The 14,319-nt window shown below is 38.3% G+C and overlaps 1 protein-coding gene across 4 annotated transcripts in view; it reads right to left on the bottom strand.

Moving 5' to 3' along the window:
* Positions 1 to 713: 713 nt before the first annotated feature.
* LOC124360653 (torsin-like protein) overlaps positions 714 to 14,319 on the bottom strand; it is a 54,807-nt gene continuing 41,201 nt past the window's right edge. For 3 of the 4 annotated variants that reach the window (XM_046814461.1, XM_046814464.1, XM_046814465.1), the window contains one exon: positions 714 to 985. In XM_046814461.1, the coding sequence (XP_046670417.1) occupies positions 847 to 985 (139 nt within the window). In that variant the 3' untranslated portion in view covers positions 714 to 846. The remainder of the gene's footprint in view (positions 986 to 14,319) is intronic. The other variant, XR_006922259.1, reaches the window with a different exon arrangement.

Raw genomic sequence — 14,319 nt, 5'->3', positions numbered from 1 at the left:
TGAGACCCTATTAGAAGGATAGTTTTCAATAAGTAGGATACAGGATCAGGAATAAATTTAGTTTAAAGATTGTAAAGTTAGGATGGGCTATTTCTCTTTCAAAAAGTTTTTTCAGTTAATACATTTCATATCAGACAAGTTAAATATGGGTGTCATTCAAATAAATGGTCATAGTTCTATAGGTATTGAGTTAAAAATCTATTAAAAATTCTAATGAATTCTCACCCGCCTCGTACTAAAAATTACTAATTATTTAATTGTGTAACAAGGTAAAAAAATGTAAGTAATAGAACCTACATCGAGGTGATGTATTTATGAAAGTTGTGTCTATAAGGGTAGAAGATTATTAGCCTGTAAAAATATTAACACTGGACAGAATTTACATTTAGTAGAACACTTAACTGTGCTGTTTATTTTGACCAACAGTAAAAATATAAGAGGCATGAACATCTTGTCAGGGTAGGAACAGTTTGTGGCATACTGACCTGCTGAGCACCCTTTAGCTCTCTATTACTTCTTACAGTACATGAAAGCGTACAATACTTTTTGGATAACCTTCGTATATTATCATGAAATTTAAAGTAAGTAAGAAATGAATTCCTAGAAAAATATTTTACATTTACTTTTGTTACTTTGAGTGTGGATGATGGAAATAAACCCAATCAATCAATCAATTAATAAAGTTGTCATACAGCAAAAAATCAATAAATAAATACATAAAACTAAAAATGTTTATTCATTCAAAATAATGTACAATTCATTATCACAAGCTATGACATTATTCATCATTAAACACACTGTTGCATGGCTTCAGTGCAATTAAAACACAGTATGTTTCCAGATCTTCTAATATTTTTGTGATCTTCGTTTCCTTTTTAATTCTCTTTCAATTAACACTACTGCTGCTTCTTTAATTCCTTTACAACCTCCAGCAGAAAATATTGGATTATCGTCTGGTTTAAATGTTATCTCTTCTAAAACTTGACTGAAACAAAAGATTAATATAAAAGAAGTTTCCACAATACAGAATTTGTAAACAATATTCAAACATTATAGCAGATTATCAAATGATAAATATTGTGTAGTATAGAAGCAAGACAATAAATAATTTTCAAACAAAAATAAGTAATAAATACTGATAGCCAAGGCAAGCAGTTGGTCTTGGATTGGTAGGGAGATTTAATATCGAAAGCGTAAAACTGGACGTTACAGTTTAGAATAATTGTTATGTTATTGGAAAAATCAAAACCAAATTTGGAGTCTTGAAGCACTCCTAATTTGGTAACGGAGCTCTATTAGTCACAGAATATATAGATCTCCATTTAATCGTATCAGTATTTAGCATGACATCAGAGGAGAAACCTACAACTGGAAGTTTTCTCAAACAGAAGAAAAACCGGAACTTGTTAAATCTCTTCTGAAAAGAGGTCAAGATAGATAACACCAACTTGGCCTTGCTACTTACTTAACCGCAGGACTAGTCACTGCTAAACAACAAATTTGTGGATAATGAACTCTCATGAAGCTGGTGTGAAAAGATACATTATTAAAACTATTTCAAGAATATTTTACCGACATCCCACATAAAAATGTATCAATAAAGTCATAGTTTGATTAAATATGACTAAAACATACAATAGAATATAAATTAAAAGATAAATATAAAACCATAAATAATGGCCTACGAGAATAGAGCTCATAAAATTATCTACCACATAAGAAGTCACGGAGAACAAAACACAGATTGCATAAAAATACAATCACTACAGGAAATAGGTTTTCAGTAGAATAAAAAGCCTATTGTTTTAACAATTTAGACACAACTATTAACATTTTTTACAAGAAATGTCTCTTAAAACTAATTGTAACTTTTTAAAGAGTTTGATGCCCAAATACAGATATGTATATGTTTTTGACAGCCTAGCAAACTTCTGATTGATTAAGTCTGGTATAATGATTGTGGATTCAGCTTTTCAAATTAAAAAAATTCTACATTTTCTTTTACATCCATTAAAATTTGTAAGACAAAAATAGAGGGAAGTGTTAAGTATATCATGTTCTATGGAACTTTGTTTACAAATATCACTATAATTAAGATTTAAAACTACATGTAAAGCCTTCTTCTGGCACAGGAAAACCTCTTTAGCACCACCTGATGCACCCCAGAGAAGGATACTATACATAAGGTGAGTGGAAAAGAGGAAAATAGGCCTTTTAAAGTAAATTTGAACTGGTAAAAAGTTAAATTTTTGAACCTGCTCAGACCCATATTTTAGTTTTTTTCATATAGGTTTTTTTCTTTAAACAAAATTGCTGTTTCTAATGAGAAACACTGGGCCTTTACTACTTTTAAGCTGTAACATCGAATATTCTAAAAACAATTCTATGTTGTGGTTTCTAGATTACATTTCATTAAATAATTTGGAACAATTTCATTTTTTGGTAAAACACAAAAAACATTAGAGGTTGAGCAGAACACATGACAGTTTTAGCCAGTGCAACCAGGAAATTGGCAACAGCGTCTAGATGTTTGTTACGACATCAGTTCAGGCATGTGCTTGGCTGTTGAAGTTCTTTTGGCATCCAGTGGTAATGGAGTTGTGGGTTTTCTCTTAGAACTAGGGACTAAAACTAGATGTTCTCTTGGCTCTTCTTCTTCTTTACCTCCCTAATTGTCTTTGGATGTTCCTACAAATCGGTGTTGGGCAATTTGTGTTTTGTAGACATAGATCTGTTATATCTCTTCTTGGAGTTTGCGATGGGGAGGAATTGGATGAAAGTCATCATTTAATTCCCATACTCCTATAGGAATGTCACCGTCTGGTTCAGCTTCAGGTGGTTGTGGAACATCTTTTTTTTTTGTCAATCCAAGGAGGAGGAACTTCTAAAAAGGATATTCAGTGTATTTAAGAGAATGTCCAGCCCCTCTTGTAGAAGGGCCGGGAAGACTCCATCTGCCCCAGGAGATTTAAAGGGCTTGAAAGATGTTATAGCCCATTTCATTCTTTCTTTCTATTTTCTCTTTTATTCTATTCGCGCCAGAGAAAAAAAATCCTCATTTCGAGACGAGAGTCCACCAGGAAAGTGCGTCTCAAGCAGCAGTTCTCAACTCTCCTTCTTGTTCACCATAAGACTGCCATTAGTTTTTACTAAAGACCCTAGAAAATTAGAATGAAGCAAGACACACGCTCTAGGATTTTCATTTGATCGATCATATATAATATTGAAAACCTGAGTCTTCAGGACCATGATATAATTTTTGTTGATCCAAGGTAGGATTAGGGTGATACCCAGGCCTGTTGTGATAAAACCTCCTTCCCAAGATGTCAGTTTCACCTTTAGCATGGTGAAGGTTTAAATGAATGAGGCGTATACTTACACAATTTAGTTTTGGTAAATAGATAGTTTTACAACCAAATATATATTTACCATAATTTCTTTGCTTATATACGATAACTGTTTGGATCATTATTTGTCACGTATATATAGTTATTTGAGTAACCTGTGTAGTTGTGGAATAAAAACTTAGTCTTGGTCAGATTTCAGTGTATATGGTGAATAGATTTTTTCTAAAATATTGGTGATAAAACAGTAATTTATTGCAGACTAAGCCTAAGTGATGGATCACCTCTGACCTCAATTGATTTGAGAGAAATGGTGGATCAGGTCTCAGATAGTAAATCTAGTGATGGGTCAGATACAGATAATATCTTTGTGGAATCTTACTATACTGATATACCTGTTAGATTATTTTATTATTTATTCTAATTCAACAATGTTCTAGTTCAGGCTGATGTAGATACGGTAACATTAAATAATTTAGTAACACTGTGTATATTATTGTGGATTTGAATTATTTGTGACCGGTGCGCATTATCACATTTTCTTGTATTTCTGTAAATTTTGTATTATCCATATATTTAGACATACCTTATAGTTTTCTAAGATTACATAACATTTGCTCTAAGTTATAATCCATAAATTTTAAATTTTCATACAATACCATACAATAAAAACTATTAAAATTATATTATAATTTGTTAAATTTGTTTGAATTATGACAAAAAATTAGTTATTGAATTTATTTCATTGCTGCTGTATTACAGGGTGGCCACCCGAACAGAAAAACCGGGAATAAGGCAGGAATTTAACCGACCGGGAATTTTTCTGAGAACCAGGAAAGTTACAAAAACAAAATTTTTGTCCCCAAAAACTTATAAAATGAAGACATAATTTGGCAACTCCTTGAATCAAGAATTTATTAATCTCGAAACATTATATTGTATGCGACGTGGATCATGAAATTGTGAATGAAGATCGACATATGTTCGCGAGCTTCATCTGAGGGTTGCCTCCATTATTGTAGTGGAGTTTATCTTGGTTAGTTCTACTCCTGTGCCGCGGCAAGCCCCCTCTCCCCCCCCCCAAAAAAACACGTAACAATGCATTGGACAATTTAAAATCAGCTGACCGTTCTGGACTTCGGCAAGAGCGGTATGCATTTTCGGCAGAGCAGTAGTGACCGCCATACAAATGAGTTTTATGTATTTAAGTGTTATTTAGTTATCGAAGTGGGACTATACACAGGCTAGTTTGATTCGTTGAATAGTATATGTTTGACATACCCGATTTTTAGAGTATAACAGAATTTCAGTTGGATTTTTACCAGGCATGATAATATACCTTTTGGAAAAGAAAATAGGGGTAAGCTGTAACAAGTAACGCCAAGAAAGGTGCGTTTACATCTGACATGTTGCACAACATTGACAGAATGAGCCTAGGGCTGGGCTGCAGGAGAAACATTTTTCTCCTGGTGGAAAAACATTTTACATGGTGGAAAAATATTATTACTGCTGATGAAAGTTGGATTTACTGTTATGATCCTGCAACAAAACAACAGAGTAGAGAGTGGGTGGAAAATGGTTGGATCGACGCCAAAAAAAACCTTGTGTTTAAAGGTCTGCTGCAAAGGCAATGGTGATTAAGTTCTTTGATTATCGTGGTATGGTGTACACCCATACTGTATCACAGGGTCAGACTAATGGGGAGTACTACATTTTAGTATTGAAGCAACTAATCAAAGATCACATCCCAAAAAAGCGGCCTGACCTCGTCGAACTGCATCACGACAATACTCGCCCCCATGTAGCCAATACTGTGCCACATCCATCCCACAGCCATGAATTGGCTCCAAATGGCTTTTTCTCCATCTTCAGACCAAAAAGGAGTGTTTTCCAACTGCTACTGCCGTTATTACTTTAAGAGGCGATTTTTAAGGTTCTGTCTAAGCAGGGCTTTGTACACGTCTTCATGGAGTGGCAGAGGCGGTGGAACAAGTGTGTGGCTTTAAATGGAGACTACTTAGAAGGAGATACAAGTGTTAAAGTCTAAACTTTTATATTAAAGGTATTGAAAGAGTACTGTCAGTCTTTATTGAACACTTCTCGTATTAAAGGTGGACACAAAATATCGTATTTAGGTGCCAGTAACTGATAACATCAATTGTGATCGTATTCTGGGTGCAACTGTAGAAGTTACTGTTATGCACTGCTCTCTATCTACTTACTCTACAGATCGTGAACCAAACGCACTTCGGTAACTTCTGTAGCAAATAACTTTCTTTAGTAGGGTATGGGCCTTAGCACGGTAATTTTTAGTAGGGATGAATCATTTCTGATACTTGATACCAGGGTTCTTTTTACTCGACCAACACATACTTAATACTTAAGTGTTTAAATATGATTGAAAAATCATGATTTCACAATATACTACTCACATAGGGAAGTTAAATCCCGAATCCAAAAAAATTCTATTCCCGGATGACTACTGATTGGCAGTACGCAAATTACCTATTGTTAAATAATTTTTTTCTTTCCGTATGAAAAAATGTACATGTACCTAAGTAACAAACTACTGTAGATAAACAAATAATATTTTAGCCACAATTAGTATTTATTAACGTTAGCTGATCAGCGGAAAATTTAGGCGATTGCTAATTTGTATTTTAAGTATATGCCGCGTACTTTTGTTGTACATAAATAGATTCTGTATAAATGTAAATACATCCATTAATTTGTACGTACATGGAATATATTCTGGAAGCTCGCTCTATAATCTACTATTTCTATCATTTAAAAGGAGAATCTCTGCAAATTACTTGCGTATCAGATGGACCGACCTTGTGTACCGGCAAAATCATTGTCTCGTACCGTAAGTTCATCCACCGCAGACCTCTGACCTGCATTGCTGGACTGCAGTCTTGTCCACGGTAGCATTGTGTTGGTATTTATTTGTTTGTTATCTTTTTTATTCTGCATTGGATATATGTATTTTCTTATTATCACAGAAAGGAAAGTTATTCGGTATATACAATGTTTCGTCAACATATCGAAAGACACAGAGATAAAAACTAAGGAGCTTAAAATAGGTGATAGTAATAAATCGTCACAGAATTTCTCGCACATCACTAGTGACAAAAACTAAAACATAAAGTGGCACAGGCAACGGAATTATGGGCATGAGATTATGTAGGAGTTGGTGGTCCCTATTGATTCTTATCTGATTATGGAATGTGCTCATGAGAATCTTTGTCTGCGGTATAGGAGTAAGACAATTAGTATTTTCACAGATAGAGAGGCAGCATTGAAGGCAATGGACTCTTGTGTGTTCAACTTCAAACTTGTACGAGACTGTTGTAAGTCGTTTCTTCCTTCGGTAGTATCAACAAAGTGAATGTTGTTTTGATTCCTGATTATGATGGGGTTTATGGGAATGAAAGAGGTGATGCCCTGGCCAAGATGGGCTCAGCACCCAAACAACAACTTAGATGTGAATCCTTAACACTTTCACTGCCACCTCCTATTTTTAAAGTTTTTTCCTATTTTTGACGTTTTTTAATGCACACTGCTACCAGTTTTAATGTTTTTTAAATAAATATAATTTTTTAACAAATTATAAAAAAAAAACATGGGACTTGAATATTTTTTTAAGCTGAGTCCTTCATCTTTTTACACAAATGTTCATGCATAAATATTTTCAAACGGAAAGTATTGTTTTAAAACAAAATAAAAAGTTGACAAAACAAACATCAACATGTATGTACTAGTCTATAACATAAATATATTTCTTATTATTATTTGCTATATTCAGCACTGTTGTTACTATCACTATATCTACACATCTTTACAATTGAAATCTACTTCGGTTTTTACAATTTTTTTAATGTAGAATCATGGTTCTTTGCACATGGCAATTTTGCACTCGCTAGTGTCTCTTCTTGTAGCCTTGTCTGATTGTTTTTTAGTAATCAAAGAGCATGATAAAAGTTTTTATTACTATTTTGCTTATTTTGTTATTTGAGTAAAAAAAAAAAACAATGTAAACAAATTACTTGTGTCTCCAAGAAGTCCATAGATAATAAAATCAGGATCATTATCTGAGTCATCTTGAAATAAATCATTACTTTCACTGTCACTTGAAAATCTGAGTAACTCTTCTAGCACTTGATTGTCTTCAATACTGTCACGATTCATTGTATTTACTTACAAAACAATCATTGTAAACTAAATAGCAAGTAAAACAATAGCCCGTGGGGGACTGGCATCCTCATCGCCATCAGCCACTGTCCCAGATGGGGTCATGGGTGATGTACCATCCTCGTCGTGTGCTGCAACTTCTAAGGGAGTGCCAGGCCAAGGGGAGGAAGCCACCTTCCCTTGTCACTATTCCAGTGACAAGGGTAGAAAACCTTTCCCCCCTCTTGGTTTGGCCCTGAAATTGAGAGTAGTTACCAATCCCTTCCTTTCCTGATGTTCCTACCCCTACTTTACCAATAACCCCAGACTAAGGTGTTATGCGACCTGTGCTGAGAGTCTCGTGGCACTGGGGGTATATTCAGTGTCTTCAATGGAGCCTTCTGAGAACCAGGGGACACCCAGTTGTAATTACCCTTATCTTCCTAATCGGGTCACTGGGAAGATGGACTGCAAACACCCGGTTCTCGTGGGAACAGAATGGAGAATGAAAAAGAAAATAAAAACAAAACTGAAACTCAAGAGGTAAGCGAAACTCAACCAGAAGAGCTACCGATTGAGCAATTAAGAGTGTCTGAGATGACCCCAATGGAGGAAGAGAGACTTCTCTTGTCAGAAGGCGTAGTTCGGCCAGAAGAGCCAAAAAAGAAGCGGCTCTAGAGAGGCGAACTACGAAAGCGGAGGATTGAAGAGGCTGTCGCTAGAGGTGAGCCGATAATCCCCCGGAAAGAAAGGCAGAAGAGGTGGGAAGAAAACCGAGCTCTGATAAAACCACACAACGAAGCCGGTTCCTCAAAAGGGAACTTGGTTGTTGTCGGGCCCCAGAGCAAGGGAAAACTCATTCCGTACCAGCCCAAAAACAACAAACCCCAAGCTATGCAGGTGTGAAGAGGCTGCGATTGCAGCTGACACCTGAAGAACAAGCAAAGGGAGGGGAGAAAGGAAGGAAGGGGCATGATGGAGGTGTCACTAAGAAGACACCCGAAACATATGCCGAAAAGATCTCTGTGGAAAAGCTGGCTACTGTCCGGCTCGAACACCCAGAAGTAAAACTATCGATGAAGAAGCCAACAACCTGAAGAAAGTGCTGGGCAAACGCGCCTTTAAGGGCAAAAACGTTAGGATGTCCAGCTGTCATGTTGAAGGTGGAGCGATAGTGGTCGGCTGTGTAAACACTGAAACTAAGGAGTGGCTGGAGAAGCAGGTCCAGGAGCTGAGTCCTATGGGCCCAGCTAAAAGCCTGGTAAAGACTTTTAAAGTGTCATCTTTCATCCCTAAGGACATTGAGGTGGACAGCAAGCAAGAGCTGTTCAAAGCCCTCAAAAACCAAAATGACCTTGACACGGACCAATGGACTGCTGTTGGAGGGAAATCTAGCACCAACGGCGAATTCCTGGTCCTTCATGTGGACGAAGACTCCCTGAAGACTCTGGCGATGCGCCCATTTTTGGGCAGCGACAGGATCACCTTCAAGCTGCAGGGAGGTAACGACCAATAGAGAATGACAGTGGTGCTACAGATAAACCTACACCACAGCAGAGCCACTACGGCAATACTCTGCCAGAAGATCCTGGCTGACGACATAGGCGTGGTCCTGATCCAAGAACCATGGACCGTTGGCAGTCGTGTGATGGGGATGAGCACAGCTAAAGAGACACAGCCGTGACAGAGGTTCACTTGCAGACAGGTGATGGTAACATCAGAATCCTGTTTGCAGCGGTTTACCTCCCATACGATTCTCCAAAACCACCACCAACTGCGGAGATGAGGCGGATTGTGGAGTTCGGAACCCTTACGCGGAGGCACCTGATTGTCGGTTGTGATGCGAATGCCCACCACACCGCTTGGGGGAGCAGCAACATCAACAATCGGGATGAGTGCCTCTTGAATTTTATAGTAGAATCTAACTTAGTCATTATGAATCAAGGCCCTAAACCAAATTTTGTACAGAGAAGAGGTCTTAGATATAACTCTGGCTAGCAACTATATTGCAACTAAAGTTTTAAACTGGAGTGTGCTACATGAAGCATCTGCTTCAGGTCATAGGTATATCTCCTTTGATATGAGGTCGTATAAAATAAATGAGACCTATAGAAACCCAAAGAAAACACATTGGGTAGCTTTCAATGCAGAGCTAAAAAGCAATCTAGTAAGGGAAAATGGGTATCAGGGGCAAGGGGTCGAGGACATGGTGAACTCTTTGCAAAACACCATGAAAGAATCGTACCACAAAGCCTGCCCCGTGATAGAAAAAAACTCAAGGAAAAAAGCATGTTGGTGGAACCAGGGGCTGGAAACCTTGAGGAAAAACCTTCGCAGAGCATATAATACATTCAAACGTGCAGGGAACTGGGATAGGTACTCTGCTGCCCTAACAGAGTACAATAAAGAGGTGAGAAGAGCTAAGAGAAACTTGTGGAGAGAATTCTGTTAGAGTATTGATAAGGTACCTGACTGTGCAAAACTCCAAAAAGTCCTAGCTCGAAGCCCCATAAATGTGGTGGGTACTATACTTAGGGAAGATGGGACTCACACCAAGGATCCTGAGGAAACTCTTCAGTGTTTACTGAATACACACTTCCCAGGATCTTTTCAAACCAGTGAAACAGTTGTTAGTGAATAGCAGCGAGAACCTAGAGATAGCTCGTCTAAGGAGGACTGGAACTGTGCAAAGACTGTTATCAACTACTTAGGGATAAAACGGGCCCTGGAGTCTTTTAAGCCGTTCAAATCACCAGGTACTGATGGCATTTTTCCTGCTTTACTGCAGGAAAGTGGGGACTTGGTGATACCTCTGCTTCTACGACTGTTTAGAACTAGTCTAGCGACAGGAGTCATACCATCATCCTGGAGGACCTCTAGGGTTATATTTATCCCAAAGCCAGGTAAACCCTCCTATGAGGTTGCAAAGGCTTATAGACCAATAAGCCTAACATCCTTCTTCGTCAAGACCATGGAGAAGGTTCTGGATAGGCATTTAAGGGACACAGTCCTCATCAACCGTCCCTTACATCCAAATCAACATGCCTATCAGAAAGGTAAATCTTGTGAAACAGCCCTACACTGTCTAGTTGACAAGATTGAGCAAGCTATTGAACAAAAGGAAATAGCTTTAGCAGTATTCCTGGATATAGAAGGAGCTTTTGATAATACGAGTACTCACTCTATAGTGTCTAAGCTTACATCCAGGGGTACGGAGAAAACTGTTGTTAGATGGATAAATAACATGCTTAAGAGCAGAAGAGCACAGGCATCTCTGTGCGGAGTCACAAGAGAGGTCAAAACGCAGCGAGGATGTCCACAAGGAGGTGTATTATCACCAAGCCTGTGGAGCATAGTTGTGGATGACTTACTCTGGACTCTGAATGAAAAAGGGTATGTATGCTCAAGGCTATGCAGATGATGTTGTCATACTCATAAGAGGCAAGCATATGGTTACGTGTCTGGAAATGATGCAGAGAGCACTGGTCATTGTGGAGCGATGGTGTGACGAAGAAGGACTTGCAGTGAATCCTTCGAAGACTGTCATGATACCATTTACAAGTAGGAGGAAACTGGAAATCACACAGCCAGTGCTATGTGGGGGCCAGATACAGATAAGCAGGGAGTTCAAATATCTAGGAGTCAAACTAGATGATAAACTCACTTGGAATAGTCATCTGGAATACATAATCAGCCGAACTCAGACTACATTGATGATGGTGAGACATGCGGTAGGATGCACATGGAGGCATACCCGACATGTCATATTGGCTGTACACCAGAGTCATCAGACCAATGATGGTGTATGGCTCAGTGGTATGGTGGCCAAAAGTCCAACAGGTGACTGCCGCAAAAAACCTGTCAAAGGTACAGCGGTTGGCATGCTTGGGGACAATGGGCGCCATGAGAGGAACACCAACCGCTGCTATGGAAGTAGTTCTAAACCTCCCACCCCTAGACATATTCGTAATAGGAGAGGTTAGGATGGTGCTAGATCAGTTACCAAGTGGATGGTTAACAAACACCTACAACATTGGAGAAATACTGAGGGGAATGTACAAGCAAAGCGGATGCTCAAGGGACCATCTAGGAACATTGCAGCAGATGCCCTTAGAATGAGTAGAACGGAGATCCGAAAGGTGACTGGTTTTATTACAGGTCATTGGATATTCCGAAGTCACCTGAACAGAAAATAGGTATTCCAGTTCTAGAAACACTGTGCAGGAAATGTGGAGAGGCTGACAAGACAGCCAAGCACGTCATATTTGAATGTCCGGCATTACAGAGCAAATGCTCAAGATCCCTAGGTGTTCTTATGCATACGGAAGAGGGGTTGGAACAGGAAAGCATTATTTAAAAGATTTCATGGTTTTGTAAAGGCCTGGGATTTGATACAGCTTAAACCTGGGAGAGGGTGCACAATAAGCCGGATGGCTGAGAGGCAACTACCAGGCCTAGGAAACCTGGCCCTCTGTTACAAAAAAAAAGAAAAAAAAGTAAAACAATAACAATGTAGATGAAAATTAGCAGAACAACAACAAACGGCCGATGCAACACAACAAGTTTGTAAACAAACCACTTTTTCCCCCAATATTCCAGATGACTGCCAACAACATTTCATAGATCATAATCCATAGAGTATGAAATAAAAACATGGAAATAGCGAATGACTATCAATGCCGAATTCCAAATACTTTTCAATGCATTTTTATTACCGTAAAAGTCGGCGCCGTCAAAAGACATTGGCAGTCTATAGAACTACACGTACGACGCCAAATGATGTTGTCAGCAGTGAAAGTGTTAAGGGCTGCCTTGAAGTGGGTTCACATTAAACGAGAGAAGGTGGAGTTGGATCTAGGATTGAGGATGAGTAGATTAGTCCTGCAATTGCCTTCCACCAGGGTGGCGTCTGATCTAGGTAGATTGGTGTATTTTCAGATTGTGGGTCTAATTACTGGACATGATCACCTGAGAAAACATCTTCACAGTCTGCATTTTTGGGAGGTTCCACTCTGTACATCGTGTGACGGGCAGGAGGAAATTGATGATGAACAACTGATTATCCTGCAATAGTAAGGGAGTGCTACGTATGCTATCTTTAGTTAGTCTGGTCTTTGGTGACTTTCCCTAGGAGGACCTGATCGATTGTTTTCAGCGGTTTGTAGAACTGCTGAAACTATAAACTGGCTGACCTCATGATATACTTACTACCGGAGTGAGTAAAAGGCCCTTGGGGCAAGTGCAAGGCAATAGGCCACTCTCAGGAGTTAATATCAATATAAACTCTCAGTTTTCCTCAACCTCTCAAAACAGCAATTGTGAAGCCTTTGTTTAAAAATGGAAATCATCAGGACCCAGAAAACTACAGGCCAATATCTATACTCTCCACATTTTCTAAGGTCTTGGAAAGGCTCTTTCTTATCCGTCTTGAATCTTTCCTTGAATTGAACAAGGTGGTCTGTCACCAACAATTTGGGTTTAGAAAGGGTGTTTCTACTACAGATGCAATATTTAATTTTGTATCAGAGATTGTTTCTTCGCTTGATGTAAGGCGTTCGATGTAGTACCCCACAATTTGTTATTTGAAAAAGTCCGACAGGTCGGTATTAGAGGCAAGGCTTATGATTGGGTTTCACCTTTTGTGCTCAACCGAAAACAAGTGGTGGCTGTTCCATATATTGACAGTTCGGATTGCCTGGGCACATACGAGTCGAAGGAGTTGTCTACTTTGACAGGTGTGCCACAGGGTTCCGTTCTCGGTCCTATACTTTTTCTCTTATTTGTGAATGATATCCCTACAGCTGTAAATATGGGTAACTTATGTCTTTTTGCTGATGACACATCCTTCAGCATTTCCAATGGAAACAGAGAGCGACTAGAAACTGATATATTTATTCAGAGTAGTTCTTTGTTGCAATGGCTGGAAAAAAAACCAACTTCATGTGAATGTAAAGAAGACAAAACTTGTTGAATTCTATTTAAGATCGTCTCGAACAGATGCAAACTCTTCTGATATAGTCATTGGCGACTTTCGTCTTAGTCCTAGTCCCAGCGCTGATTTTCTGGGTCTGGTAATTGATTGTAATTTGTCCTTTCACAATCACATCGACAAAGTAATTAAAAAATTAAGCAGCAGTCTGTTCATCTTACGAAGATTGGCTACTTTCTCTAGTAAAGATGTTTTGCTGACAGCTTACTATGGGTGCTTCTACACTTACACGAGTTATGGCTTGATCATATGGGGTCATGAATCCACTAAGACTAAAGCCTTGTTTACCCTCCAGAAGAAAGCCATAAGAGTGATATGTGGACTCAATCGTTCTCAGTCATGTAGAGGTTTTTTTAGACAAAATAAATTGTTGACGTTTCCTAGTCTATATATACTGGAATGTTTGACATTTGTCTTTAAAAACAAACACCTTTTTCCAGTACGACAGTCAAATTATAATCTCCGCGGTACAAATTCCTTAACTCTTCCAAAACATTCAACAACATTCTTTGAAAAACAAACCCTTTACTCTTGCATAAAATTTTTCAATAACTTGCCATCTGGGTTCAAGGAGGCCAACACTTCAATATCATTTAGGAGGAAGATAAAGTGCTTGTTATCTGAAAAGGAATATTATAGTACTAATTGTTTTCTAATTGATAAGGACCTTTAGTTATTTTAGAAACTAGGCTAGTTCATTTTCAATGTACACTGACGATTGTTATGCATGTAAATGTCTTCAACAATAAAAATAATTTGATTTGATAAAGTTAATATATAAAAGTTAATATCTCAGTATATCAAATAAATCTCTGA

Source organism: Homalodisca vitripennis, chromosome 4, assembly GCF_021130785.1.
Source record: "Homalodisca vitripennis isolate AUS2020 chromosome 4, UT_GWSS_2.1, whole genome shotgun sequence".
In the NCBI taxonomy this organism is placed as follows: domain Eukaryota; kingdom Metazoa; phylum Arthropoda; class Insecta; order Hemiptera; family Cicadellidae; genus Homalodisca; species Homalodisca vitripennis.
This window is presented reverse-complemented; position numbering and strand designations above follow the sequence as displayed.